At 51.5% G+C, this 27,730-nt stretch overlaps 1 protein-coding gene across 3 annotated transcripts in view; it reads left to right on the top strand.

Annotated features, from left to right (window-relative positions):
• Nucleotides 1-21,615, top strand: part of GFRA1 (GDNF family receptor alpha 1) — a 199,627-nt gene extending 178,012 nt beyond the window's left edge. For all 3 annotated transcript variants that reach the window (XM_036027366.1, XM_028513019.2, XM_028513020.2), the window contains 2 exons: nt 12,900-12,953; nt 14,029-21,615. In XM_036027366.1, coding sequence (XP_035883259.1) covers nt 12,900-12,953; nt 14,029-14,184 — 210 coding nt within the window. In that variant the 3' untranslated portion in view covers nt 14,185-21,615. The remainder of the gene's footprint in view (nt 1-12,899; nt 12,954-14,028) is intronic.
• The last annotated feature ends 6,115 nt before the right edge of the window (nt 21,616-27,730 follow it).

Genomic DNA, 27,730 nt, shown 5'->3' with positions numbered 1-27,730 from the left:
CTTTGTGCTATTTGGCTTGTGGTCTTCGTGAGGTTTCCATCATTTCTGCATATTACAGAGTGTTTTCTAGCATCTAGCACTGTTGTTGCAGTCTCATTAAGAAAAACAATCCAAATATTGGCTACACCTAGCATTTCCTTTGCATAATGGGTCTCCTGCTCAGAGTGACTTGATTGCCCCACTCTGGGAGAAATGAGCTTGGGGGGGGGGGTGTCTTCCCTTAACAGAAGTGCTAAGCCACAGGGTACCCCCCACTACCACCCTCACCCCCCAGGCTGCTCTGGAAGCCTCACAGCAGAGCTCTGGACCCAGCTGCCAAGTAGCCTCGGGGCCCTGCGTGATGGGCCCGGCTACTCCTGGCTCCCGGAGTGGAGAGGTTGCCAGTGGCTCCTGGGACTTAATCTTCCAGGCCGCAGGTGCCAGCGATGAGCTCAGAGGGGAGCTGCATCCCAGAATCCACCCACGTTCGCCCGGGGAGGAAAGAGGCTGTTGTAAAAACACTTTTTGAAATAACTGCTTATAGAGCGTTTTTCAAAGCCCTTCATCCAGGAGAGTGCTTGAATTCAGAGCTCAGAATTGAGCATTACTCCGTTAAGGCTGCTCCAAATTGAGTATGACTCCGTTAAGGCCACCCTGCAGTCCAGCATGCCGAAATGCATTTTCAATTTTTATTCAAACCCCACTGGAAACAGAAGCGTGCGGAGTATAACCTATACAAAAAAACAGGAATTTTATCTAAAGGGCCAGGCTTCCCGGTAGGTATGCATATCACGGAACGTGGCATCGGGCATTGAATTCCTTTGCTAGGGCTGCCCAAACAAAGTGCGCTGGGCTGGGTGGCTTAACCAGTAGCAATTTCTTTCTCACTTTCCTGGAGACCGAAAGTCCAAGATCAAGGTGTTGACGGGGTCGGTTTCTCCTGAGGCCTCTCTCTTTGCCGTGTGCATGGCTGTCCCCTCTCCGTGGCCTCACATGGCCATTCCTCTGTGTGTGAGCATCCCAGGGGTCTCTCTGTGTGTCTACATGGCCCCTGCTTATAAGGACACCAATCCGACTTGATTAAGGCCCACCTGAATGGCCTCATGTTAACTTAAATGTTTTAACTACTTAAAACATTTGTCGGTTTCAAAATCTCCCTTACGGGGCAGTGTTAAGGGGGAAAAGGCTGTTAACACAGCAAGCCTTTCCTAATCCACAGGGTCCTGCCCGGGGTCATTTGTGCAGGCTTTGAATGCCACAAGAGAAACTCTGAGCCTTGGCTAATTCTTTGGTGGAAGGGCCGTGGGGAAGGGTGCCTACCAGGACCTGGGGGACGAGCCCTCCCACCCAGTGCACAAACATCAGGTGCGCCCTGCCCCGCTGGGGCGGACGCTGTCAGATGTGGGGCTTCTGCAGACTTCATCCAAGCAACGATTTCTTTGTGATTGGCACATTTGCATTGTAGCAAACTTCAGTTCAACATATTGTTAGAATACACAATAGTCGTTGAAGATGATTATTTTATCAGCACTAAAGGGTTTTATAATTCATTTATAAAGTTGTAATGGGCTTGAGCCTCTTTAGTCTAGTTGAATAATATAGCATTTTATAGCTGGCTGTAAAATTTCAGATTACGGTTTTTTGCAATTGCGCCGCTCTAGTTTATAGTTTAATAATTGTTCAAATGAAGAAGAGTGAAGTTCCTGAAAACCAATCTAATGACTTAGAAGAATAGCCTTTCTCAAAATCCAGTGCACACCTTTAACGAACACAGATGCCACCTTTTCAGCAAAAGCAGAGTGGGACCTCTATTTCTCTCAGCCACAAAGCCCTCCCAGTGAAGCACCCGGAGTGCGTTACTGAGTTACAGATGCCCTCTCCTTTTGTTCTTTTCTGTCGATAAGCTCTACCGCCAGAATAAGCCTATCCGCCGGCACAAGCGGAACCCCGGCGAGGCCAGCAGAGCGCCCGCGGGAACGGGGCAGACACCGGAGCTCTCTTGGAAAGGTTCTTCACTTCACAGGCGGCCCCGCCCCTCCTTCTGTGTCAGTCCCAGCCCCCGACTCTAAGAAAGTCTCATAAATGCCTCCCGGTAACCCACAGTTCACCATACTGGGGAGTGAGCGGCAAAACAGTGCCCTAAGTTCTCACGTGGTTGCAGACTATCCCCAGCAGTAACAGAAGTGTTAGCATAGAGCACCAGGAGGAAGGCACGGTCTCATGTTGTCATTGGAGTTGTAGCTCACGTGGTTACGTTTCTGGGATTTTCCAGGGGGTACGTTGTCAGACGAGTGAAGGCCGTCACAGCGGAGGCCCTGGACCGGGTACGCAGGCTGGTTACCCTGGAGCACGCAGGGCACAGCCTGAGAATACAGCTCCAGGCCCTTCGGGTGCAGTGTGATTCTGGGGCGGACCAGCTCGGGCCCGGCTTTGTTACATGGAAATGGCAGCGAGTCAGGGAAGTCCCAGGTGGCTGGGCTGCGTCCTCTCTATGTCGTAGGCAGCGGTGCCCAGGATGTGAATGGCAGGGAAGCTGCCCCTGAGCTACCCACCTGGCCAGTAAGACGGGCAGGGGTCGCACACAGCGACCAGCACCCCTCTCTGGCATCATCCTGAAATGACAGGGCTCCCCCTTCCTCTGTGTCCCTCCCAGCTCTCCAGTCGCCTCACCCTTCTTTGTCAGCTCCAGAGACTCTCTAGGTGAAATCTGGTGTTGGTTGACCACTTAAGGCTGGCTGTCCCAAGGGTATTGGGGCGCCTCCGTAATGATGTCACAGCTGGAATCCATTCTGGCCGGCCAGGCTCAGGCGTTTACTCCAGGTGTCAACTGTGGTGCCCACCTGTTACTGGCCCCAGCTCATGACAACCCTTACATCATAACAGCGCGAGGGGTAGCGTCTGGTGATTCTGAGGTCCTGTGGGAAGTGGGGGCAACACCCTCACATTCACTCCACTCCCAAGCCAAACCCCCCCGGGAGATAATGTAACCAGCGCGAGGCCTGTGCTGAAGCTTGAGGGGGGGTCGTACGGATGCTGGGCCAACAGCACGGCCCGGAGAGTTCTCAAAGCTTGCCCCGCCCCCTCCCCTCCCGCCCCTGGCCAGGAACAAGATGCTGTTGTGCTTAAGAGTAGAAAATATCAAAGGACCAGGCTTTTTGCTACAATAAACTGAAACCTTCCTGTGGGCTCCACTGGCGAGTAGTTTAATCTCCTCAATCTTGGGTTCTTCATCTGTGATATGGGAATAATGAGCACTCCCACCGAGGAGGGGTGTGATAATTAAACAAATTAAAATTCCTCGGCACAGGAACAGGGCCTCCAGCACAGTAATTATTTTATTATTATTTTTTCAGCTTCCTGGTGGGTCTGTGCTGGCCATGAGACTGAGGAAGCCTGTGTTAAGGGGGCATTGGATGACCACGAGCCCAAAATTCACCTGGGAGGTGAACTTGAACATGGTATAGGGTGGATGCCATGCAGAAGTGAGCCTGGGGTTGAACTTTTTATGACCACCCGTGTATGACTGTCTTTTCCTAAAGATCTTTTTTTTAAAAACTGCTTTTCTGAAAATATAAGAATAACAAGGATGGGGCTGGGATGACTAGGCCCCCCCACCCCCCGCTGCATTCTGGGAAGAGCCACCAGGCCACCTGCACCTGCGGTCCACCGGGCAGCAATGCTGGCCCATGAGAGGGACAGTGATTCAGCAGTCAGACAATTGCTTAACCCAATTTCTGGGTAATAAACATGCTTAATAAAAAGGAATAAGGCGTCTGTGCCATCTTCGCTATAAATACGCTCTCTCGTTCCGGGTAACCTACGAGAATACCTCTGAGCACACTTCGGTCACGTACCATAAATAAATCCAATTTCTTGTATCCCCCACTGACCTCTTATCCTCAGGACTTCTAACCAGCCGTGTCTCCCTGAATAATTGGCTCTGCACATGCTTGAGCCGTGGAGCTCACGGTGGAGGGGAAATGGCTCCGGTTCCCCGAGGGGTGAGGTTCCGGGAAGGGCCCCCCTCCCCTCCTGTCGGAGGTGCAAGAGGAGCCACATCATGGCTGAGGCCGTGTGGAGAGGAAGCTTGGGACGGGGGGCAGGAGGGCGCGTTGAGGGAGGTTTCTCCCCGAGTGGCTGTCTCCTGCTGCCCCTTTGCCGCTGGCCCCTCGGGTGTGACGTGAGAGGTGTTCGCCCCTGGGAACAAAACCCGCCAGGATCGGCTTGATCTGTGACCTCTGGCAGAAGTCATGTTTGCACAAGTTTCTCTGGTTTCTGGGGTGAGGCTTGGGAGGCCCCCTAGGGCCATGGACCCCTTGATAGTCCCTTGGCTGAGTCTAGGATGCCCAAGCTGGCTCTGTTCGTGCTGGCTGTGGGACCTGGGGCTCATTACTGCCCCCCTCAGAGCCACTACCCCCAGTGATCACTGGGATAATGAGAATTACTTCTGAGGGTTGCTCTAAAGGTGGCGGGAGATACGTGGGCCCTGTCTCACAGGGAGTGAATATATATGCGTGGGTCTTGGGGTCGAAGCACAGTCACTGTAAGTTGCAGAAACCTGGGCAAGTCTCAGCCCTAGTCCAGAGCCCCCTGGTCTGTACGAAAGGGCGGTGCTCCCCCCGGAATGTCCCTTCAGTCCCTGGGAGCCCTCCGTGACAGGCGGCAGGGACCCCTCTCCGTGGAGGCCGTTAATTAACAGCAGTTGTCACAGTCACCATCCCTATTGGCCTACTGGGTTTTCCTCTGTTTTCTAGAATATTTTTCTCTGTTTGCTAAAAGCACATTTTTTAAAAGTTTTTCAGGTTTTTTTTTTGCTGTCACCTGGTTTTCCGCAGCACCAGCCGTGCTCCATCTCGGGAACCGGAGCTGACAAAAGGCCCGGGTCCGTGATTTGTCCAGACTGCGGCGTTTTCTCTCAGACCCTGGTTGCGGCCGTAAGTCACAGAGCCATTATGGGGCCGCCCTCAGCTGCACATAAATGCGCAGGAGAATGAGAGGCTTAATAAATATTATCTGATGGTGATGAGGATGCGTGTCAGAGGAGATGGGCCTCATGCACTTCTCCTCGGGGACCACAATGAATCTTTTCTGTTGCTCCTGCACATTTGCGTTTCCGACTCGCATGGTCTTGGGAAAACAAATGTTTCGTTTCAAGGCCGTCCCTCATTGCTCTTACAGCACTACGACTGCATGTCTGCACTACAAAACGCTTCGCCCACCCCAAACCAAAACGTTTCTCACACATTGTTTGGCATAATCTCACTGGTAATTAGGCATACTTTTCTAAAGTGTATCTCATAATTGCTTCTTAGCTGAGCCTTTTACTGATTGCAAGTTAACCATGAACCGAAAGCACACCGTTTTCTGATGTCGCTGGCAAGACGAGTTTGCCCCAACTTGGAGAAATGCAAACTAGATGTAAGATGATCCTGTGAAGTTATGGGAAGAAGAAAGGCCAGCTCCGGTGCGTGTTGAGCTCCCTGCTGTAGACAGGGTCTGCACACATCGCTACTCGCCATCCTGCCATTAGCGTTAAATTGCGAGTGTGGGGCTGCAGCATCCTTTTCATGGTGTGCCAGAGACTGACAGGCAAGCCCGAGGGGCTGCTTAGCTAATGCAGGACTGTTGATCTATCTCACAGGACTGTATCTCTTTCACTGCTTTCATTTGTCAGTCTAAAGAAACACACAAGATCACGAGCCAGTTGATTTAATATGTTCACGAGCCAAAACAGCTGGAGCCTTTTCCCCACCCCTCTCCAAACCCAAGAATGACCAGCTCAGAGACCACACAGAGACGAAGAGATCATCAACAGCAATTTGGATTTTAAAAGGCCTCCACCCAGAGTATCTTAACCAGGCAACCTCTCCATTTCCCTGTAAACACGAAATGCCCAGGGCAGCCTGAATGCACCCAGTGGCTGGCCCCTCTCCCTGTCCGGTCGGGAGGCAGGCTTTGAAGAGCCATGTACATCTATTTGTTCTCAAACGTTGTTGTGCTGTCTATTCCAGATTTTGCTCACATCGTTGAATTAAACATCATATGAGTGGTTGACATGAGATCACGAAAGAAGACAGAGTTGTTTCAATGAAAACTAAGTTGACTGCCTTGGAAAAGGCTAATTCCTTAAAAAAAGAGAGAGAGAAAGCTTCTGGACTAGGGGTGCAAGACAACTGTAAAAACGGAGGGAAATTGCACAAATGTAGAAAGAGTCTGTGCTGAGAGTCCCCTGTGGGTACCAAACACAGGTCACTCCTGATTTAAAGAAACTAAGGACATTGTAGACCATGCGTGACCGGTGTAGCGAATGCTGAGCATAAACCAGGGACCTCCGCTCAGCAAGCCCTTTCTTTAAGAAACTTGAAGAGGGTGGCCTGGCTCTTGTATCCAAAAGTCAGTAAATCAAAGACATTCAGATTCCAAATTAAAATTTTTTAATAGTATGCGTACAGTGAAATATTATTTAGCCTTCAAAAAGAAGGAAATTCAGCAACAGGTAATTAACAACGGGAAGGAACCTGAAGGACATTGTGTTAAGTGAAAAAAGCCAGTCACAGAAGGACCAGTACCCCATGATTTCACTTACATGATGTGCCTAAAATAGTTAAACTTGTGGAAGCAAAGAACAGAGTGTTGGCTGCTAGGGGCGGGGGGAGGGGGAAGTGAGGAGCTGTTCTTCCGCACGTATACAGTGTCAGTAATGCGAGATAAATCAGGCCTAGAGATCTGCTATACAGCCTCGTGCCTACAGAAACAATACTGTGTCGTCCACTTAGACATTTAAGAGGGTAGAACACATGTTAAATGTTCTTACCACCATTAAAAAAAAGAAGCTGTGACATTGTTAAAAGTTTGATACAAATGTATCATTTCTAAGGGATGGAGTGATGTTGCCCTTTAACTTCATTTCTCAATTACCCGGTGACTGGTGGGTCCAGTCCCTAGTCCTCTCAGGAAGGAGGGTGTCTACTCTAGACTCCACCCAAATGGCACAGTTAAACTGGGGACCTCCCACGGGTGCCAGGAACCCGAGAGCTTCCAGATCCCAGAAGATGAATGCACATCGCCTTCGAGACCACATCCTCCTGCCCGGCCCCGCCCTTCCCACTCACTCTGGCGGCTCAGCCAGGGCCTGAGCCTGTGCTTTTTCCTGATAAGGAAGCTTGACTGGAAGCCTGCAGACCCTTCCTCGCCCCCTCCTCAAGTCCGGGGCCACCCTGCCCAGAGCCTGCCAGAATAACAAATCTTGGCACCCCGTGGGCTTCCCGAACCTCTGCTGAGTGGAATATCTTTATAAGGCCTTCTTAGAGCTTAATGTAATGAAAGCCTTTTGGCTGAGGTTCAGGCTATATACAGACACAGTGTCTTGGAGGGAGTGGCTGGAGGAGACAGGGTAGGAAAGCTGCCCAAGGATTATCGCCATGCCCTTCTCAGAAGGACACTGGTCCCACACCCCACCCTTGTCCTCCTCGTAGCCCCTCAGGCCTTCCAGACCCGGGCCGGGGTCCATGGGGCTGGCATAAGTCAGCGTGGAAAAAAATGGATCCCCTCCCTGCTGAGCACAGGCTCCGAGAGACACAACCCCAAGCCCGGGGGCTCAGAGCAGGCCTTACTTAGGCGTCTCCTTGTGTTACGTAGCTGACTTGACCGCACATTGTTCAGACCGGTGCTTGCAAGTGTGGTTGTTACCTAGTTTGTGGGAGAAGCAAATCACTAGGAAGGCGAGTTTCAAAATGGACTGCGGAAGGGATTTCAGAAAGGCAGGCCAACTGTGTGTGACCAGGCCAGCAGTTAAAAGCTCCCCTGGCTCTCCCAAATCCAACAGGCAAAACCTGAAAAGCTAGGAGACTCTAGGACCACAGAGCGCTGGGTGGGGTAGTCCGCCATTACTCAGCTCGGAGGCAACAGCGGGCGGCTCCTCCTCTCTTTTGTTACTGCGCAGGCATTATCAGGCAAACACGCATCAAACGCACAATACGACTGTTCTATAGCAAGCACTACCCATAAAACCAGGTGTACACATCTGCACAGCAGGTATATCGTGTGTAACCAGGCTAGTCAGCTTTCTTAAAGTGCAGCTGAAAAACGGAGACGCTGCAGGAGGTTAGCCTGCTCAGTTATCCGTCAGAATTAGGGGCACATCCTTCTTCCCGTGTCTTACAAGAAAATGTAAGGTATGGAGATTTAAATTGCACAATGGCTGTGAGTTCTGGACTATTTCGGGAAGAACTCACGCAACGATTTTCCCCAGCAAAGGTCCAGTTGATGCTGCAGAGGAGACTCATATGCTAATAAACTGCTATTGACAAGTGTGATAGATGCAGCGAGGTACTTAGTGAGTGCTGGAGAGCAAAGTTGATTGCATTTTACAGTCTGTGTATTTCTCTGTTTATTGCTTGTATTCTGTCATTAAGCAAACAGGTTCCTAATATAGCAAATCTCTCTAATCAGTAAAGCAAGGGAGAAAAGAACCAGAAGCATCATTAATTATGACCATTTGGCTGCAGCCTGGACAGTCTGCTGCTATTGGATTGGGCGACTTCCTTTGGTTTAATTTTCTGGAGGTAGAGCAGAAACCGGCTTTTTCTTATGCATAAAAGACAGTGGAGAAATGTTCCATACCCTGCTGGCTGACAGCTGCCTAAAACCCCGAGATTAAACACTGGCTTCTCGACAGAAATGGAGTTCCGGGGCTGCGAACGCCAGGTTCTGAGTGGGTGCACTTTTAAGTCTCTAATTCCACAGACAGGGCAAGCGTGCTGCTCCGAAGCCTGACCGCTGGCCCCGGAGGCCGGGGACGGCCTACTGTGGGCAGAGCTGGTGTGTGCGTGCGCAGTGGCTGAGGAGCGGGCTCGACTGGGAGCTGTAAATTATGTGTGTTTCTGTGCATTCGGTACAGGAAAGCCATCGGCACCGGGGCAGGCTTTCCAAATGCTAATCACAGAGGTAAAAAGCAGGAGAGGCGGCAGTCTGACTCCAGGTAACAGAGGTTAACAGCATCTAATGCATTTATTAACCCTCTAGTGCCAGGAACTGGGGAGGTCTGGCCCTGCAATTACCGTGCCGTGGCAATTCTATTATGTGACGTGCCCGGACTTTCGGATTACTGCCGGTGACAGTTTTATAACACTGCTGGACGGGCTCATGAAGGGACTGGAGAGCCAGTTCTCTGGATTTCCAGGACAGCAAGGCGACTGGCTTGGGGGGGGCGGGCTTCTGTCGTGTCCTTTCCATCTCTCCATGTTCAGGATGGAAACTTTGTGGTTCTGTGTTTTGGGGGTGGTGTCTACCCCCCACCCCCAGATCCGAGTCAGGTACCTTACTCTCTGAAACCATATAGCCGGGAATTAGCTGCTGGGAAACCCTCTTTCCTAAAAGACATTAAACAATTCATTTTTCAACGGGTTGTAACAAGGGTCCGAATTGACTTTTTAGAAAAATGAATCTGTTCTCTTCCCTTCTTTTTGCCCTCTCTCCTTTTTTAAGAGACATCATATTTTAAAGCCACATACTGTGAGGGCTCGCGTCTGGGTAGGTCGGGCTGGCGTCCTGCACTCCTGTTAATGAGCAGGCTGCCAGCTCGCAGACATGACCTTGAGCACTCTGCCAACACTTCCACTGTTACACTTTCGGTTTTACCTGTCCAGACTCCGGTGATAAAAGGTGTTCTTCCGGTTTCTAACTCACTTTCTATCTTACAAGGTCTGAGACTTTTTTTTTATTTTTTAACTTTCCTAGGACCATCCCAGTTTTCATCATTGGAGACAGCATTTAAAGCATGTAAATACGCTTTGCAAGAGCGGAGAGTGGGGGATGCCCTGTAATTTGATGTTAGCATTTATCATACCTGACTAGCAGACGGTGATAGCTTGATGGTGTTTTCAGAAATGCTCGGGATAAAAGCCTTTAAAATGGGGAAATGACAGGTTGCTCAGGTTTCTAAAACGGGCTTTGAAAGCCAGATTTTCCTAGGTGGGCTCTGGAGCCGCACACATAAATGTCTGACCTCAGGGGTCCCTGGCGGGGTTCAGACTGTACGCAGGACTGGTGGTCAAGTGCAACCAGCTGGTACGCACTGGTCATATCCCAGGCTGTGTCCCTCCATCCACAGCTTCTGAATCCTGACGGGCCCTGGACGTGCAGCCTGTCACTCTGCCTGGCGTCGGTGGCATTGAGTCTATGCAGATCAGACTCAACAGAACTTCCTGAGGCCCCTGCCAGGTTCAGGTGGAACCCTCGGACCGCTCTGCTCGGGCCTGCACCCAGACTGCTCCGTGGGAAGCTGTGTGAATCTACTGTGTAAACAGAGTACTTAAAGGCCTGTGTGTGGGGTCCAGTAAGTCTCCGGATGCTCATTGCTTCCGTGGGCTGGAAGGTGTTTAACAGGGGAGAAGGCATTCTCTCAGAGTAGGGGACTTGCTGTCCATTACTATGTTTATTCAGCATTTTATCCAATTAGGCCAATCAGAATGGTCCTCAAGGCAAGATGAGTGTGGGGCTGCTGCTCCCAGACACAGTGAAACCAGTGAGGTTACAGGGAGACAAAGCCAGAAGATGACAATTTCCTTCCCATAGAGGCCAACAGGATGCCCACTCTGGGGGGCGAAGAGCCCAGAGACTTTAGAGACTTGGAGCTGGTCTGAATGCACGTGTCTTCCCCTGTGACTGCTCCGTTATCCCAGCCACGCCGGATGGAGGGCCAGAGCCTGGGAAGTTAGACCCATGCATGTCCACCTGGTGGTATGCCTTTAATCCTGTACATAGTCGGACACTCAGTGACCGATGAGGACCAGAAATGTTCCTGTGCAGATCCGTAAACCACTTCAGAAAATGTATTAAGATGGGAGACTGTCCTAGTGTATTGGTGGGAGCCCCGTACAGGCGCTTAATCACAGTGAGCGTTCTACCGGTCCCTCCATGGGTACCCAAAGTGACTGAAGACACATATAACTAGTGAGTGTCTCGGGTTGCGTGTAAAATGAGGAGAACGCTGGGTGCTCGTGCTCACTCTGCAGAACGAGCCCCAGTCGGAAGGAGGCCTCCCAGCCCTTGGAGCCCTCGGAGGCCACTGTGGGCAGCTCAGCTCTGAGCACAAGTCCAGAAACAGCCTGAAGTTGTAATGTGTCTCAGACTAGAGGTCCGGCTGCCTCCTCCGCACACTTTAGTAAACTTCTTGGTTATGCAAAGGCCCTCAGCAGAAGCTTATGTCTTCTGTAGGTTACGGCTTAGAAAAGGCAGAATGTGATGTTTCAGGGGCATGTTGGTGCCTGGGCACAATTCCAATTCATTTCTTGAGCAGAAATCAAACGTGACGTTCTCCACGTTCTCCACAGGTAACAATGCAGTGGACCAGGTTTGCCCTTAATATAGATTAAAAGCAGGCTTTGGAGTGAGGTTCAACCCCTCTTCCAATTTCTCCTCTGCCCTTCTTACACATAACATTTCATGACCTTTGAACAGCCTGGGGATGCTTCCCAGTGTCTTATCCCTGACGCCCGTTTAAAGGTTTCCATTTCATATTCACAGCTGGCATATATGCAAATACACGTAAAGATTATGATGCCTCCCAAGCAGCATTATGGCCTATAAATTCCTCCTCGGGTGAAGATGCTGTCATTTCAGCTAGCATGTCTCCAACGAGTTGCAGCATCTTCCTGCAACAGGCAGCCTCCCAGTGCCTTTCACACGGAGCTGCCTGCCCGGATACTCCTTGATTCTGGTGTGATGCTTAACCAAGGTCATCCTGTTGGCAAATGAGCTTTTTGACTTTTGGTGCCACTGGGCTCCTATTTGAGTGGGCAGAGGCCCTGGGAGGGGTTGCGTGGATTTGGGGGCAGGTGGAGCACGAAGGGTCAAACATGCCAGGAGTCCCTGCGAGAAATGTTGTAATGCAGGGAAGAGCACATTTTCCTTCCAGAGTGGTAGAGACCTGGTCTGTATGCCGACGCACAAGTAAATCGCTCTGTGGCCTTGGAGAAGTCACTTAACGTCTCTGTACCCGAATCATTTCCCTTTACAAAACGAGAGGGTTGTATCGGGTCAGCGGTTTTCATTGCGCTTGTCTGAGCAATGAAAACTTGCCCTCGACTCAGTTCTCAGGCACAAGCCCAGTGGAGCCCTGTTCCAGTTGCAAGGAGTTGGGGAACTTAAAGCTCTCGCAGCTGAGTTTTAAGAATGCTGGATTGGGGATCGGTCGTGCGCAATTTCTCGATTCTTCGAGGGGTCCCATCTGACAGAGTTCCTGTCCTGTGTCCTAGCTCCCAAGCAGGGAGTGGTTTACTTACTAGGGGGCAGCCCCAGGAGCCCAGGGACTACATCCTTTTGTTCACATCAGCAGATGCCCGGCATTGGGAAATAGCTTGGCAAGTGTTGACTGGAGCGATGGATAAAGGAAACAGGCTTCAGGAATGCCTATCTCTATATTACTAATGAATGGGGATTTTCATTGCAACATTTTTACCTTGAAGGCTCTTCCCCAAAATTAACATCCAAAAACATAAATGAGTTCAAAATATAAGTGACTTCAACACTTAAACCCCCTCACCCTATGCTGCCTCTGCTGGCCACAGGGAACTGTTGCACCTTTGCAATGGGGCAGGTCCGAATTGAGATGTGCTGTGTCATATTCTGAAGACTTGGAATGGAAAAAGAAAAGGATGCAAAGTATCTCAATAATATTTATATTGATTACATGTTGAGATGGCAAATAATAGGATTAAATTAAATACGTTATTAAAATGAACTTCACTTGTTACCTGTTTAATTATGTGGCTACTAGAAAATTTAAAGTTACGTGTGGGGCTCACATATTTCTATTAATGGCACTGCCCTAGACAGTGGGTTAGTGGGGTGTCATGAAGTACTCGTTCATATTACATAGGAGTCATTTTATTCATGCGTGTGTGTTTGTCCCTCTGCAGGCCCAGAAGCTGAAATCCAACGCGTCGGGCAGCACGCACCTCTGTCTTTCTGATGTAAGTTGTGTCTCTTTCTGGGTCTCCCTGCATTTCTAGAGACAGAGTCTCAGGGACCCTGGGGCAGGGTATGACATGAAAGGCTCGAAGACAACAAGGTTTCGGGTCCAGAAACAACGGAAGGCCCCCTCCACGTTCCTCTGGCCGTAGAGTAAGGTGCGGTCCTCGGGTCCCAGGGCACGAAGTTAGAACTAGGTGTGGGACCCGGGCTTCTCATCTCAGAGAGGACCCGGCATGGGCACCCTTGTCCGAATGCCACAGTCACATAATATCATCCGGGACAGAAAACTACTCTCACTGTTTACCGGATGCCCTCTATCTACACTTCTTTTCATTGCCATAGCAACCCAGAGATATCCGGGGCAGGCAACGTTACTGTCCCCAATTTCCAGGTGAGGAGATGGATGATTCTCCCATGGTCATGGGTCACTGTGGCGAGATGCAGCATCATGGGCTGGAGTGGGGGTGGAGGAACGCATCCTAGGGAAGCCTGGCTTCCGGCATGGTGAGGAAACTGATGAGCAGGGCAGGTGGCTCCATCTGTAAACTCCAGAGCTGGATGGCCAATGGCGGGAAGGACCGCTACTGCCTGCTGTGCTGGTCTCCGATGCGATGGGTGATCTCTCTCCATCTGGCCCCATCCTGGCCTGGGCAGGTCTTCTCAGATGCCTCTTCCTGTCCTGCTTTCTCGATGGGAGGGGCGGCCGGCGTTCCTCCTCAGCCAGTGGTACCCAGAAGGAGACATCACACAGCGACCCGGGCATCTGGGGAGTGGAGCGGGGAATGGCAGTTCACATTTTTTCCCCTTAATTTTTAAAATCTGAAAGAGGAGCCAGAAAATAAATGGTGAGCAGGCAGTCTATCAAAAGTACTTGGTTCTCACCCAGATTCATGATGCTTCCCATAAAACTGCAGTGAGTGAATTGGTAAAATCCTGGGTCAGCTTTGGTGAGTGATCGAGCTCATTAGGGGTGGGGGTGGGAGAGAGAGAGAGAGAGAGAGATGTGTGGTTAAAATAGACTGTGATCGAATGAATACACGCGGTGGATGATAATGAAAACGTTCTTTCTTACAGCGTGATTATGAAAAGGATGGGCTCGCCGGTGCCTCCAGCCACATAACCACAAAATCAATGGCTGCTCCTCCAAGCTGTGGTCTGAGCCCACGGCTGCTGCTGGTGGTAACCGCCCTGCCCACCCTCTTATCTTTGTCTTTGGCGGAAACATTGTAGCTGCATTCCAAAAACAGTGTGGACCTGTAAAAAGACAAAAAACCAAGTTATCTGTTCCCTGCCCTCTTGTATATCTGAAATTCCAGTTTTAGGCACTCAGTTGAGGCGTTGCTCCCAACAGTTTCACCCTACCGAAACTTTTTTCCTTTCCTTTTTTTTCCCCCTTTTTTAAAGAAAGCTTCTTGTGATCCTTAGGGCTTCTATGGGAGACCCAATGCAGTGCTACATTCCAAACCCACAAGGCGTTGGGGTATGTTGTATTGTGAAGGGACAGTGTGTTAATTTGGCTGTAAAGCCAGCTGGGGCCATGTTTTTGATGATGATGATGATGGTGATGATGATGATGGTGATGATGATGACAACGATCTGAACAATTTAACCCTGGCCTTTACTAGCTAGCAAAAGAGTTAGTATCGCCCAAGAATCTTCCACATTTCATGCTGGCTTTGATTTCTGACGACATATAACTGCCGCCTAACAAGCGTTTCGGTTGCAAATCAAAGGTTCTCATCAAGAGAATCCCGGCAGACGTTGTGCAAACAAGCCTGTACCGATGTTCACCTTTCTGTCTGTACGAGCCTTTTCTGCGCTAACGTTTATGTTCTGTAAACAGCTCCGCACTCTCCTCTCCTACCGAACAACAAGCGCCTGTCACAGCCAAACGTAGTGTCTGTCTTCTAGCGAGAACAGTGAGCGAGCGTGGGAGTGGGACTCCAGAGCTTCGGTCATTGAGCGACACTCTCCCGAGCCTTACACCCACACGAGAAGCCCTTAAAACTAACGCGAGTCCGGTACAGCTGAAGCGTCGTTGCTCTAATAATATACTCTTTACACGTATGAGGTTCTATGTAGAAAAAAAATTTACTACTAAATGATTTCATCTATTGGCTTTCTATATTTTGAAGGTAATGATATTGTCTCCCTTTTTTTACTGATGGTTTAATACAAAATACGTGGAGCTTGCTTTCCTCTCATAAGTGGCGTTAGCTCCAATACTAACTTCCTGACGACAGCCCTTCAGAAGCTGACCCTAAGGAGCCTTGTGCTTGAGCAGAAAGCTCTGTGCCACGTTACTGTGGGCAGGCAGGAGGAAACGGAGCGGCCATCCGCTGGCTTTCATCATTTCTTGGATTGCAGGCGTGCCTACCTGTAAAGAAACTGGTGGCCACTCGTAAATGTTTTTGCGGCGTCTGATGGTACCGTGGCCATCCACACAATCTAGTATCTTGGCTTTCACGTTGCCTGACACAGGCAGCTTTGGTTGGGACAGGGGATGGGGACACACTGCCCTCTCTTCTGAAGCAGATCCATGCCAGGGTACAGAGTTCTCCTCCTAAGGAGTGCCTTTACTCCCAACTGTGACGGCTCGGCTGCTCTTGAGAGCAGTTTGACCTGGAGGTCATCTGGAGTCGGCTTGCATCTTGTTCTACATCCGCCATGGCAGAGACCATGGCTGACTGTGCGAAACGGAAAGATTTATGGATCAAGGTCAATGCTCAGTCTGCGGAGATGAGCTGGTTGGCACAGATACCCAGAACAGAACGGGACTAGGAATATGCGGCATCTGGCTTGTGCACTGCGTATCATCCATTGTTCTCCCCCCTGCGCAGAGCTAACGCGCGCTTCGGAAGTCCGGCGGAAATGAAGAGATTAGGGACCTACAACAGTCGGGTTCCGGTAGCCGTGTTTCCCCAGAACCAAATAGAGGAGAGGAGGTTCCACCTTTGCCGGAGAGAATTGCCTTTCTTGTCACATCAGTGGAGGGGGTGGAGGGGGAAGCCACGGTGCCCACACCATACTGATCCCCTTTGCCCACTGACGTTTGCCTTGTAAGAATTAACCAAGTTGCTGGCATGGAAAATTGATTAAATCCAAGATGAAGGCATAGTCTTGGAGCTTGATTGGTGTTTGAAGTGCATTTATATCCAAATGTTAATAAACACAAATGGATAATACCAAGGGCCAACTTTTTTTCACTTGGAAAATGTTTTCAAGGAAAATCCATCAAACACATGTGATTAGTAAAAGGTTTCCTAAAGACTTCCTTTGAATGAACCGCGGAGATGTGTTGAAATATTTTAAAATTCCAGTCACCTATGACAGTATCTCCCTTACAAGGCATATTTTGTTTTAATTAAGATATCCCTGTGTATCTAACACTGGACTAATTGCCTATGGGTCTGATTCTATGTGATCTACTGTGGAAAGCTATTGATTACTTCTGCAGTAAACAGCAGCCCTAATTAGCGTCAGATGACCAAGAGGAAATGGGCGTTATCAGTACTAACAAGGGTATCCTTCAGTGAGGAATGCGTGAGCGTACAACACACAAATTACATTTTGAAAAGCCTCATCTATCACCAACAAAGATCTCATTTTTCTTCAGCGATAGAAGCATATTAGAGTTACCAAATCCTCAGTTTGAAAAGAAATTGCTGATTAAATAACCGGGGGCGGGGAAGGATGTTCAGTGACAAGACATTAGAGCCTTCCTTACAAAATCATGCCAAGCAAGTCTTTCTGCCACTCGGGGTGATCTCAGTTTAACTCGGTGGCCCCGCAATGCCATCCTTTGCCCCAGGATTGGAGCAGGCAAGTGACTCAACTCTTTTCCCTGTCCGACTTTTCTTTTGCAGTGCTAAACACAAACATTATTCACTACCTCTTTCTTGTCTCTCAGTCCCTGCGTCCAGGGACCCACCCAACACAAGGGCTGTCTGCTGAGGCTCAGGCCTCACGCAGGAAGCATCGCATGGTCGTTGACCTTGACGCCACAAAAACAGTGATTTCGGTTCACGTAGACCATGACTCCCAGATTGAGTCCAGCCATGCCCAACTTATTTCATGGAAAAAGAAAGGCAAATATGCCAAACTGATTAGAAGCACATTCATTCCGCTTGGATGTTGAATATCTTGGGCCAGTCTGTGTTCGTGTATCTGTTTAGTAGAGCACATGAAGGAGGAAGGGCACAATAGAGAGAGGGAATTCAGAATGCCGCCCGAGTCTTTATTTTTCCATGTCTGAATTTCTCAAGCCCCTAGAGTAGAACACATGTAGGTTGAGAATTACACAGGTTAGTTTGCATCAAGTAGAGCAAACCGTATCCAACGCGTGATAGTTGTGTGGTTTCCATGAAAATGAAGTTTTTAGAGAATTGTTTATGCCGTAGTTAAAAATGTCTTAGAAGTCGTGTGTTTTGAGTTGACCAGACACAGGTCAGGGCTCGTCCAGGGTGGCGGTGGCCTTTGGCTTGCTCTGTATTCAGACCGTTCTCGTCCTGCATCCATTCTGAAGGTGGGTCCCCTCCAGCTGCACCCCGCTTCCCACCTGCCTCTTTGTGCGCTGAGTCAGACATGCCCTAACACCCCATCTGCTGAGCTAGGAAAGTGGGGGAGCAGAAGCATTTCAAAGACAGTGGGGAGTGCCTGGGAACAGAGATATAAAAGCAGTGGGAGTTACAATAATTAGGAAATGCTTTCCTTAGGATCCAGCATAAATGTATTTCTGTTGGCATTATTTGTAAAAAGAGCGGTCTCGGAGGAGCTATCTTTTCAAAAACATGTTTTCATTCATGTAGTCAGACACGTGTGACTTACTTGAGTCAATAAACTCCGGGCCAGAAAAGACCTGTTTAAGTGAGTTCACATTTGCTCACCCTCCTTTGATGCCATTCTCGATCTCCTGAGCTCAGACCCCTGTGGATGGTTGTGGCTGCTGCTCTTCGATAAAGCAGACGAAGACGAGACCGTGGGGAGACCCATCTTTTCAAGAAAGGCCAGAAGCAATGGCAACAGGCATGAGTGAATTACGAATGTCCCAGGCACGGCCCCAGCAGAAGGGCCAGTCTGCACGGACCTCGGGGAGTTTGGAGAGAGGAGGCCAATCAAGGTGCAGCGAGAGGCCGGCGCCTGCCCCGGGGGAATGGACCCCTCAGCCTGCTGACGCCCCTTACCGATCCGAATAGAGACCTCGTCCTAACAAAAGAGCCCGAGTTCCCTGGGCTGGACAGCAGTGTGTCTGTGGGAAGCAAGCCAGAGCTAACATCTGGACGGAAGAGAAAAGAAGTTTTGTTTAGAAGTTCCAAAAGAGTAAAACAGCTGGGAATTTGGTGGGCTGCCCTAAGAAGCTAAATTCTTGTTCTTCCTAAGACAAGCGTCGCATGTATAGATCAGACACGCCGTGAGTTTGACACAGCTTTTATTCTCACGTGGCCGTTCGTTTTTAAGTCTGTCGTCTAGACTTCATGACTACCATACCTCTGAAACACATGCTCACTGCAGAGGCCTTAAACCTGGGGGTTTCACCATCGCCTGCGACCTGGGATGTATTCAGTGGGACATTTCCAGTATCCCAGGGACGTTTGTCTTAAGGTATTGGCTGATTCCATATTGATTATTGATGCCCCACCCCTACCCCCATATTGTTACTTATTGCCTAAGTATGTAACAGAGTCCCTTCCCATCAATTCTTTATCCTCATCACTCCAAATTGAGTCCTACCCACATTGATACTCGTTTCGTCAGATGCCTTTTTTTACACGTAACCCTGGGCCTTTCGAAGCTGGAGGAGAATTTCTCAAGAGCCAGGCCATCTGAAGATGAGGCTAATCCCCGAGTGGGGAGTTCATCCTTTCCACCCTCCCCTGAGCTCCCTGTCCGTAGCTTAGTCTCACCTGCTGCATCCTCCCCGGGCGTCCCTTTGCTGCCTGTGCTCTCTGATGAGCTCCTCTTCCCTCCCGGAGGCAGCGCGGGTGGATCAGCGGACACGCCACCTGCACTTCTGATTTTTCCGAGGCCCGGCCCAGAGGGGTGGGGGAGGCCCGAATACCCTGCCCTGGAGCGCCGCAGCCTGTGCACAGCCATTGAGGTCACAGCCCCCTAAGCCTCCAGGCTCACTTGACCGGCGCAGCTGTGACCCCGGCTGTCTGCCTCTGGCAGGTGCCCACATCAGCATCTCGTCCCGCTGCCATGGGGAGTTTATTTTTGCTGCGGGGCAGCTGCCAAGCCCAGAACCAGCATCCATCGAAGGTTTTTTTTCTCTGATTTTCTTCTCTTCGTCCCACACTGGGCTTTCGTACCAGTCCCCCTTTTTTAGTTGTGTGGGAAGTGCCAAGAGATGGGCCAGAGACCGTCAGCCCCTTCCTTCACTCCGACATCTCTCCCCGCTCCCCCAGCCTGCCCCAGCAGAAGGCGTGGCCCGTAGTGGGTGCTCACCACTCAGCGGATGGATACCTTTCACTGGGACATTGAAGGGCTGGATTCTGTAAGGCAGTAGCCAGAACTGGCCCATTTGCATAGTCTTACGGCACCCAGCTGTTATACGTCGACACGGAAGGGTCCTCCTTAGGCCATTGAAAGTGATTTGGGAGGAAGAATGGAAGACAGCATTGGATTCAAAGCAACTTGAAATCTACCCAGTGTGTCTCCTGCAGAGAGAGGAAAAACTAGCCTTTGTCCCCAGGAGAAGCTGAGCGTGACCAGCCAGTCCCAGAAAGGATAGGACCTGCAATGGGGAGGAAGGATTTCATGGGAAGTTAGCCAGTGAGTCTGCTGATAACTTGATTCGCCTTGAGTTCAGGATGCTGGCAGAATGGACCACTCCCCCAGGCCCAACCAACCCTAGGGATGGAAGCTGAGAAGCAAACGCAGGTGCTCCCAGTTCAGTGCATTTCTGAATATCTGCTCTAGTGGGGCGAGCCATCCTTTGGAGCTGACGGTCCCCCAAGGGTCACTTGAGAATTTGGGGACCTCCGACAGCATCTTAAGAGAAACACCCACCTCTTCTAGATTGGCATATTCTTTCGCTTTGGTATCCTTTGGAAAATCTAACTTCTCCCTATAAATAGTCCACAAAGCTGTTTTTCAGCCTCGGTCTCTGAGAAGTAAGGCCCAGTACATCTGGGTTCCCATGCACACAACCCCAGCCCCCAGCTCCGCTCTTAATGGAGAAGGCAGACACACCCGTCCTCAGCCCGAGCCTCCAGGCCACCATGGAGAGTCCAGGGGGTTCACGCTCTGAGCTTCAGAAGGACTGTGAGCACGGCCAGGCGGATGTGCCAGTGAGCTGTCACAGCCACCAGGTGCCAGCCAAGGTGCAGATGAGGAGACACCAGAAGTGCTTTAGCCACGGGAGCAAAGCTAGCAGCGCTCATTCAGAATAGCAACACTTGGAACCGGCAGTGACCCCTGACGCTTGCCGAGTATGGTGTAGATTGTAAGGCTAAAGTAGGAGGAAGAATTGGAGCAATGGGTAGGTGGACGCTCTGGGTATGGGAAACGTGGGTCAGGTTCTGTCCTCTGTCACTGGGGCCAGGCAGGGAATCCGTTGCACGCACAGCTGGAGGTATTCCGAGCTGCCCTGCACCTTCGCACTTAAGGTGCATGGATGAAGCTCCTTTGTCTCAAATGCTGCAAAGTGGCACGATCCAGCAGTCTCTCTTCTGGCGTGCAAAGTGTGCTCGATCTGGATTTTGCTTAAGCTTCAGCTACAATGTGGGGGGAAAGAGGATGGGAACCGTAGCACCAGATCATTGATTGCCCTGCCTTACTTGGCTGTGGCCTTACAGCGATCAGATATTTCGGGTGTGCTTTTCTGGATTCAGAAACAGCTGCCTGTCCTCGGAGGGTTGAAGAACCGGTTTCGGAAACTTGAAATCCAGGGCCTTATAGTTCTCCTAATTATCTATCTTTTCTCGCTATGTCCCCCTGAGGGAGGGGGAGGAGACACTTTGCACCACGGTTTGCTTTAAAGAGTTTTCTCATCTCCTCCTCATTATCCCTTGATATTGAAATTATTTTCTCTTGTTTAATCCAACTCCCGCCGAGAAGCTGTGTGGGATTTAGGATGCGGAGGTTTCTGTTGTGCTCTTTTTAGATGGCGCTGCATTTTTACTTTTAACCCGAGGGTATATCTCAGTTTATGTTCTTTTCTGTTTCCTGCAGGTGAACAATGCAGGTGGAATAAAAGGAGGATTCTGGGTTGTAGGAGAGGTTTAGGATCATGTCTTGGGAGAGGGGTTCAGACACCCAGCCCCCTTGAGGGTCAGAGTGGGCTTCCCTCGACCTGTTGAGAGTGGACACAGGTGAGCAGCTGCCCTCCTGGTCCCCATTTCACACTGTGTGTGTCCCGCGCTATCCATGTGTAAAAGAGGACACCCACATCATCCTGCATCCCCACGGCACCTGTGCGCTCTCCCGGGGTCGTTCCCACGTGGCTCCCCCACACAGCTGTTCACAATGTGCTTGATCGCCGACACCCGTGGCGGGAGCATTCACGCGTTAAGAGTCCGTTTTGCTCTTTGGATTTTGGAAGTGGTTTTTGTGATGTTTGAATTTTCTGTTCGCGTTTGCTGAAGCACTACAGATTGTACGTACGTAGTCCCTTCAGCCTCCATCCCCCCACCCTAGAATATCCTAATAAACGTTTCCTTTTTTACAAAAACAAAAGGAATGTTTATGGTGTCTCTCTGGTACCAAAATGTATTGGGAAATGATGTCGAAACCTACAAACACACAGAGACCCACCCCTCCGTGTCCAGATGTCAGGGTTTGTATCGTAGGTGAGTGTGGCTGACACAGATGCTTGTGGAAGCCTTTGTTGCAGGTGAGTGAGTGTGTGTGTGTGTGGGGGGGGGTGAGTGTGTGGGGGGCAGTGGGAGGGGCGTTTGCTCCTGAGCACTGAGGCCGCTCAGCAGCACCCCAGGTCTCTACCCACGAGATGCCAGTGGCAACCCGCACCCCGAACCCCCAAGACACGGACAACCCCCTGGGAGTGGGCAGGCAGCAAACTCCCCCTTGCTGGGGGCTGCCGTGTCAGACACAGCCCAGCAGCTCACATCCGCTCCAAAGGCAGCCGGGTTCCAGGGTAGGGTCGTTTATTTTACGTCTTCGACGAGAAGTTTTCTAATGAAAAGACAGGGTTGGCGGGTTCTCCGCTATCACATATGTATTGCATTACTCGTAAAACTCATAGCCAGTATTTTGGTAAAAGGTAAGGACCTTCAGTCAGTGGGCTGCCCCCGTTACTAGCAACACCTGGCTCTCAGGGCCTGGCCCAGCACAATCGCTCGGCACTGCGGGAGGCAGGGTTTCACCCGTGAACTAGCATCATGACCGTGGCGGCTCCACACGGGACTCCCTCACGTCCCTGCAGACGCCGCCGTCCCGGGCGCCTGGTCCCCACACCAGGACGTTGGAAAGCAAAAACACAGAAACACAAGCAGGGTGATGGATTTTGCTGCTGCTGTTGGCTTCAGACAGCGCCTCGCAGCCCCCTGGGCCATCGAGAAGACCTTGACGTTGGTTGTAGGACGGAAGCGACGTCCCCCTTGAGAGTCTGCAGGACAGTTTGGTTCTTTGTGATTTCTCATCCAACTGGGCTTTCCTCCCCCGTTGCCTTCTGGGCCAGCTGACAGATGACCAAGTGGAGAATGATTTCCCCCAGACACCACAGCGTAGGTAAGAACTTGGAGAGCGTTTGGAAGAGGGCCAGGCGTTTTAGAGGCATAGCGACCCCCAGGGCGGCCTGAGCAGAGAGACCCCGAAGTTTGCTCACAGGGAAACGAACCCCAGAGTGTCACCACCCCCAGAGTGGCCGGCCTCTGGGAAAGGACGAGACACCGGCACCCTCCCCCGAGTTACCAGACAGAGGGAGGACGCAGTGCTCCGGGGGCTTTGCGTCCCCTCCCGTGATCCCTCGGTATTCTAACCACCTCCTGACTACAACCCAATCCCCAGGATGCAGGTGATAGAAGTTTTAGGAGCTGGAACAAGAAATGACTAATAAAACCCTGAGAGAAATGCCAAGAAAGTGAATAAAAACTGTGACAGAAACAAGATACAAGATCGCTTGGGTTCAGTGATATAAATAAAGCATAAAAGAAAACAGGGATGCGGAAGATAGGAGCAGGAAGAGCCATAAAAGCCACAAGAACGGCCAGTGCCGGCTGCCCCCATGGGCTCATCCGCAGGCGGGCTTCTCCCGTGCGGGCCGGCAGGTGATTCCCGGGCGTCTAGACAACAAGGTGAGTGTGTGGCGTGAGAAGAGTTGGAGTGTGTCTATAAATAGAGACAATCTTTTTTTAGAAGACTGTTTGACAGTATGCATGATCGGTTCAAATCCACGGCCCCTCTGAGCCAACAGCTCCACTGCAGGGATTTGTCCCGAGTTCTTAAACAGCGGTCCAAGATCCACGCGGAAGGATGTCCGTTGCAGAATAACGTGTGATCGCCACATACCTGAACGAAGCTCGGTGTCCATCAGCAGGGAGCTGGTTAAAGGACTCGTGGTGCATCCAGATGGGGGCCTATCAAGTTCCTGTGTTGTTTTTTTCAAAAGTAGATGTATGTTCACTGAAACAAAGCGGTCTGTGCTATATTAAACAAAAATATAAGACATAGGACAGTGAAGTATGGGGTCCTTGTGTGCATTCTAGTAACAGAGATAATAGAGACGATAGGTGGGTAGACAGACAAATAGATAATAGAGAGATGATGGATGAACCGATAGATTGATGGATGAATGGATGGACAAGTAGAGAGATGATAATAGATGATGGACTGATAAATTGATGATGGATGGATAGTACCCAAATACTCAGTTTTTATTACACCTGTGTATTCCTTTTACCCATTGTTTTTTAAAAGAATAGAAGGTAGAGGAAGGATGAGCTGTGCAACTGCTGGAAGCCAGCTCATGTTTGACCCCTGTTCTTTGGAGGGAAGAGGCAGAGGCACTGTGGCCCGGGGCACTCCTTGGGCTTGAGCTCCCCTCCGCATGCGCGGACCATGGGCTCGAGCTTTGCTCTCCACCCACAAAGCCCCAGGGAGCCTGAGATGCAGTGAGTGGCTCCCCCAGAACCTCTTGGAGAGTCATGGCCACAGTTTAGGGAAGAGGCACTGTACGGAGGGGCACATGTACGCTGTGTGCCTTGGAGGGACTTTAAATAATTTCTCACTCTGTGGTCGGTGACACATAGGTCCCACCCAGCCCACGGGGAGCTCTTCCAGCGACAGGAATGTCAAGGATTGGCCTCGCCCCGTGGGCAGCAACTCTCAGAGGACCCGTGATAAATAATGACCACGGTTATTGGCCTCACCACGTGCTCCCAGCACCGGGCAGATGGGCTCCATGTCCCCGATCTCATCTGGTCCTCACAGCAACTCCAGGATGGGAATCATCTACATCAGCAACTGAAGATACTGAGGCTCAGAGAGGGCAAGTGACTGGTGCAAAGTCACACAGCCGAGGGAGGCAGTCTGGGGATTGAATTCAGTTTTCCGGTGCCAGTTCCTATGGAGACTGTTCTCTGCCCTCGGGTCTTGTGGGTGGGAAGTTCCTGGCTTCTGAGCAGGAAAGCTCATGGGTCCACCCCCACCCCACACCCCTGACACCCCCACCTCATCCCCCTCCACCCACACCTGGGGCCACGTTATGAGAGCAGCCCACACTAACAGACTGCGGCACAGGCTTGTCTTCAAAAGATAATGAGATAACCTCCCTCGCCTTGAGGAGAGGAACTGCAGATCTAAAAAGAAATATGACAAGCCATCCGAGTGCCAGGACTGGTCCCCCGAGAGCCGCACTCCCATTTCCGTCCCTCCTTCCAGACAGGAAACCAATTAAAGCGGTTGCAGCGTGCACACACAGTTAACACCAAGTGACAAAAGTCTGCCTAAGTGTTTCTAAAGATCTAATTTACCCACAGACTGTCCAGAAAAACTTAGCTGACCTGTCACTGTGCGGCTCTGGAAGTGCCTGGCCCGGCTCCGACTTCCAGCGGTGCCCAGGCGCCCTCACATCCCCTGCGGCTGTCACTCCCGGGGCCTCTTCTGTCTGGTTCAGTGACAATGACAATGAGGCTACCAGGAGCTCCGGCCAGTGGGGAGTGATTGAGGGTAGGGACCAGACTCTTCGCAAGGTAGCGGGCTCAGGAAACTCATTTAGTTCCTCGTCCCTGTCTCGCCCCAAATGTTGGCCTGGCCCACTTCTGAAATGTGGGGGGAAGGGAAGAGACCGCGGAGGGCTTCCGCCACCCTCCCCGTGGGGACCTCTGTCAGGGAGCTCACTGTGTCCGAGAACTGGGGCATCTCCTCTGGAAGGGAGCGGCCCAAGATTGGGGACGGAAAGCTGGTTTTATTCCGGGGCTTGCAGGGATTTCATTCCGATACCAGGAAGGGATCCTCAGAAAACAGTCTCCAAATCAATGAGAACAAGGGTTTCCTGGGACGCTGCTTTCTCCTGTCAGTCTGCTTCCCTTCCAGCCACTTCCAGAAAGTGGGTCCCCGACCCGTCTGTGGGCACCGCGTCACAACAGAAAAGCAACCCGACCTCGATGCAAATCTCCTTGGTTTTCATTGTTCCAAAACGTTTCTGTCCCTGGAGGCTGTCGGGTATTCGGGTATTTGGGTGAGGTCTCCTAAGCTTGGAAGTGCTTTACAGTTTGCAGTGCACCTTCCCCTGCCTGTGCCCCTGGGGGGCGAGGTCATGGATCTCCCCCCCACCCACCATTGTACGGATGGGGGGAGAGAGGCCCGGAAAGGCCTTTCTCTGGTCGGGGACAGAGGAGCCGCTGCCGCCTGGCCGCCCTTCCTCGGCTCCCCCACGGGCTGACCTTGTCCTCGGCTTCCAGTCTTCCTTTCCTGGAATCCTTCCACCCACTCAGGAATTGCAAACTATTTTAATTGACTGTCAGCATCTGCGGAGTACATCCAGAGACTCTATTTTTCTATTCCACTGGGTTTTTCAAGGCAATTTTTTCCAGGGTATTAAGTGTTCTTTGAATAACCCACTCTGTGATTCAGGGGATAGCCAGCAGCAGAGGCGGGCCACCTGGTGATGTTGCTGCATGCCATTCACCTGCTCCTAGGTCTTGGCCACGGTGGGGAAACAAAGGCAGCACAGGCACGGGGTGGTGGCCCCCCCCCCCCCACACATACTACAAGGCCTCAGGTTGCAAACCAAGGGGCAGGGGCAGGGGCAGGGGCAGGGGCAGGGGCCACCAGGCGGATGCCAGCACTGCCCCCTGGCGGACTGCTCCCCTCCGAGCACTGGGTGAGCCGGCCTTCCCCTGCCCTGCAGGGAGCCGCCCCCTGCATTCAGCTCGCCTCACCCACAGAACTTGCACAGACCTTGCAAATCCCATATCACTCAGGCGCCGTCTGGGACCTCCTGATTTTCCCATACCCCCCTGCCTTTGAGTCCCTTTCTATTCCGGTCCCTGCTTGCCCCTTGCCTTCTCACGTTGCCAGCAGGAAACCTATGTTTCCCCTGGGCCCTTCGTTCACTGAGTGCTGCTCACTCTTCCAAGCAACACTGCCCATCGCTTTGGATTTTTGCCGCAGCCCTACGAGCCAGGCTCTGCTCTCCCAGTTTTGCTGATGAGGAAAGAGACTCACGTTACGTAACTTTGCAAAGTCTCACAGGTCAGAGGGGACCCCAGGGATTTGAACCCAGGCAGGGTGACTGGAGGTCCGCGTTTATGACTTCAGCGTTCCCCTGCAGCAGCCTGACTCCGGAACAGAGTTCCTGCGCGTCCATCACATCATTTTTCCGCAGCCGCAGAGGGATTAGATCTTTCAGGAAACCTGAAGTTTTAAATTGGTAATCCTCTTGTAATGTGAAGAACCGACGTATGCATTTGGATTTTTTTTTTTTAATTTGGGATTTACTGACAGTGAAACAGAACGATCCTTTAGGCGATGATTTTGCTGGGAACATTTTAATGAGCTCTGACTGCAGTCCTTGCGGGCGTGTGCTAGACGCGGCTCCCCTGCCTGGGAGGGCCCGGTCTCTGTCCCTCTGCTGCCAGCCCCCTTGGGAGGGCGTGTCCCTTCCCTGGAGGCCCACCCCCAGGTGCACCTGAGGCAGGTGGTTCTCGGGCTGCCTTCGGTGGGCCTGCGCTCAGCCTCCAGCATGTCCGGCTTCCCTGGGAAGGACCAGCCACTTCCTCAGACCAGCCTGCCCACAACGGACACCCTTGTCTCTCCGCCTCCCTGACCCTCTGGCCTCCCTCACGTGGATCAGTGCCTAGAGCCCCCTTCCAGGTGCAGGGCACGGAGTGGAGCTCGGGAGGACAGCCCTTCTCCTCCCTGAGCTTGCACAGTGATGCGAGCCGCATTTGTGCTGCCAACCCAGGAAAATGCGACAGTGGCAGTGAGGGGACTCCTTGGTGCTGGGAGGTGAAAGGGGTGCCAGGGGAACCCCCAGGCCAGGCCTGACCACTCAGGTCAACCGTGGCCCCTTTGCAGAGGCGGGGCGCATGGGGAGCAGCAGGTTCTGGGGTGTGGAGAGAATGAGATCCCAGTTCTCTTGTTAAGTTGGGGGTTTCCTGCCCAGCCAGCAGCCCCCAACTCCAGCACTCACGACTCACTCCTTCCTTCCCTGCCCGGATCTGATTAGCCGATTAGCCGGCAGGAATCTAACTTCAACTGGGTCCGGCCTTCAGGGCTGCGCCTGCTGCCTCCCCCACGGCCTCTAGCCTCCAGCCTCTCCAGGCGGATTCTCCTGTACGCCACCGTCACCAGCCCCTGGCTCCACAACACCTCT

This window comes from Phyllostomus discolor, chromosome 5, assembly GCF_004126475.2.
Source record: "Phyllostomus discolor isolate MPI-MPIP mPhyDis1 chromosome 5, mPhyDis1.pri.v3, whole genome shotgun sequence".
In the NCBI taxonomy this organism is placed as follows: domain Eukaryota; kingdom Metazoa; phylum Chordata; class Mammalia; order Chiroptera; family Phyllostomidae; genus Phyllostomus; species Phyllostomus discolor.
The sequence above is the reverse complement of the archived record's forward strand: the minus strand, read 5'-3'. Positions and strand labels throughout refer to the sequence as shown.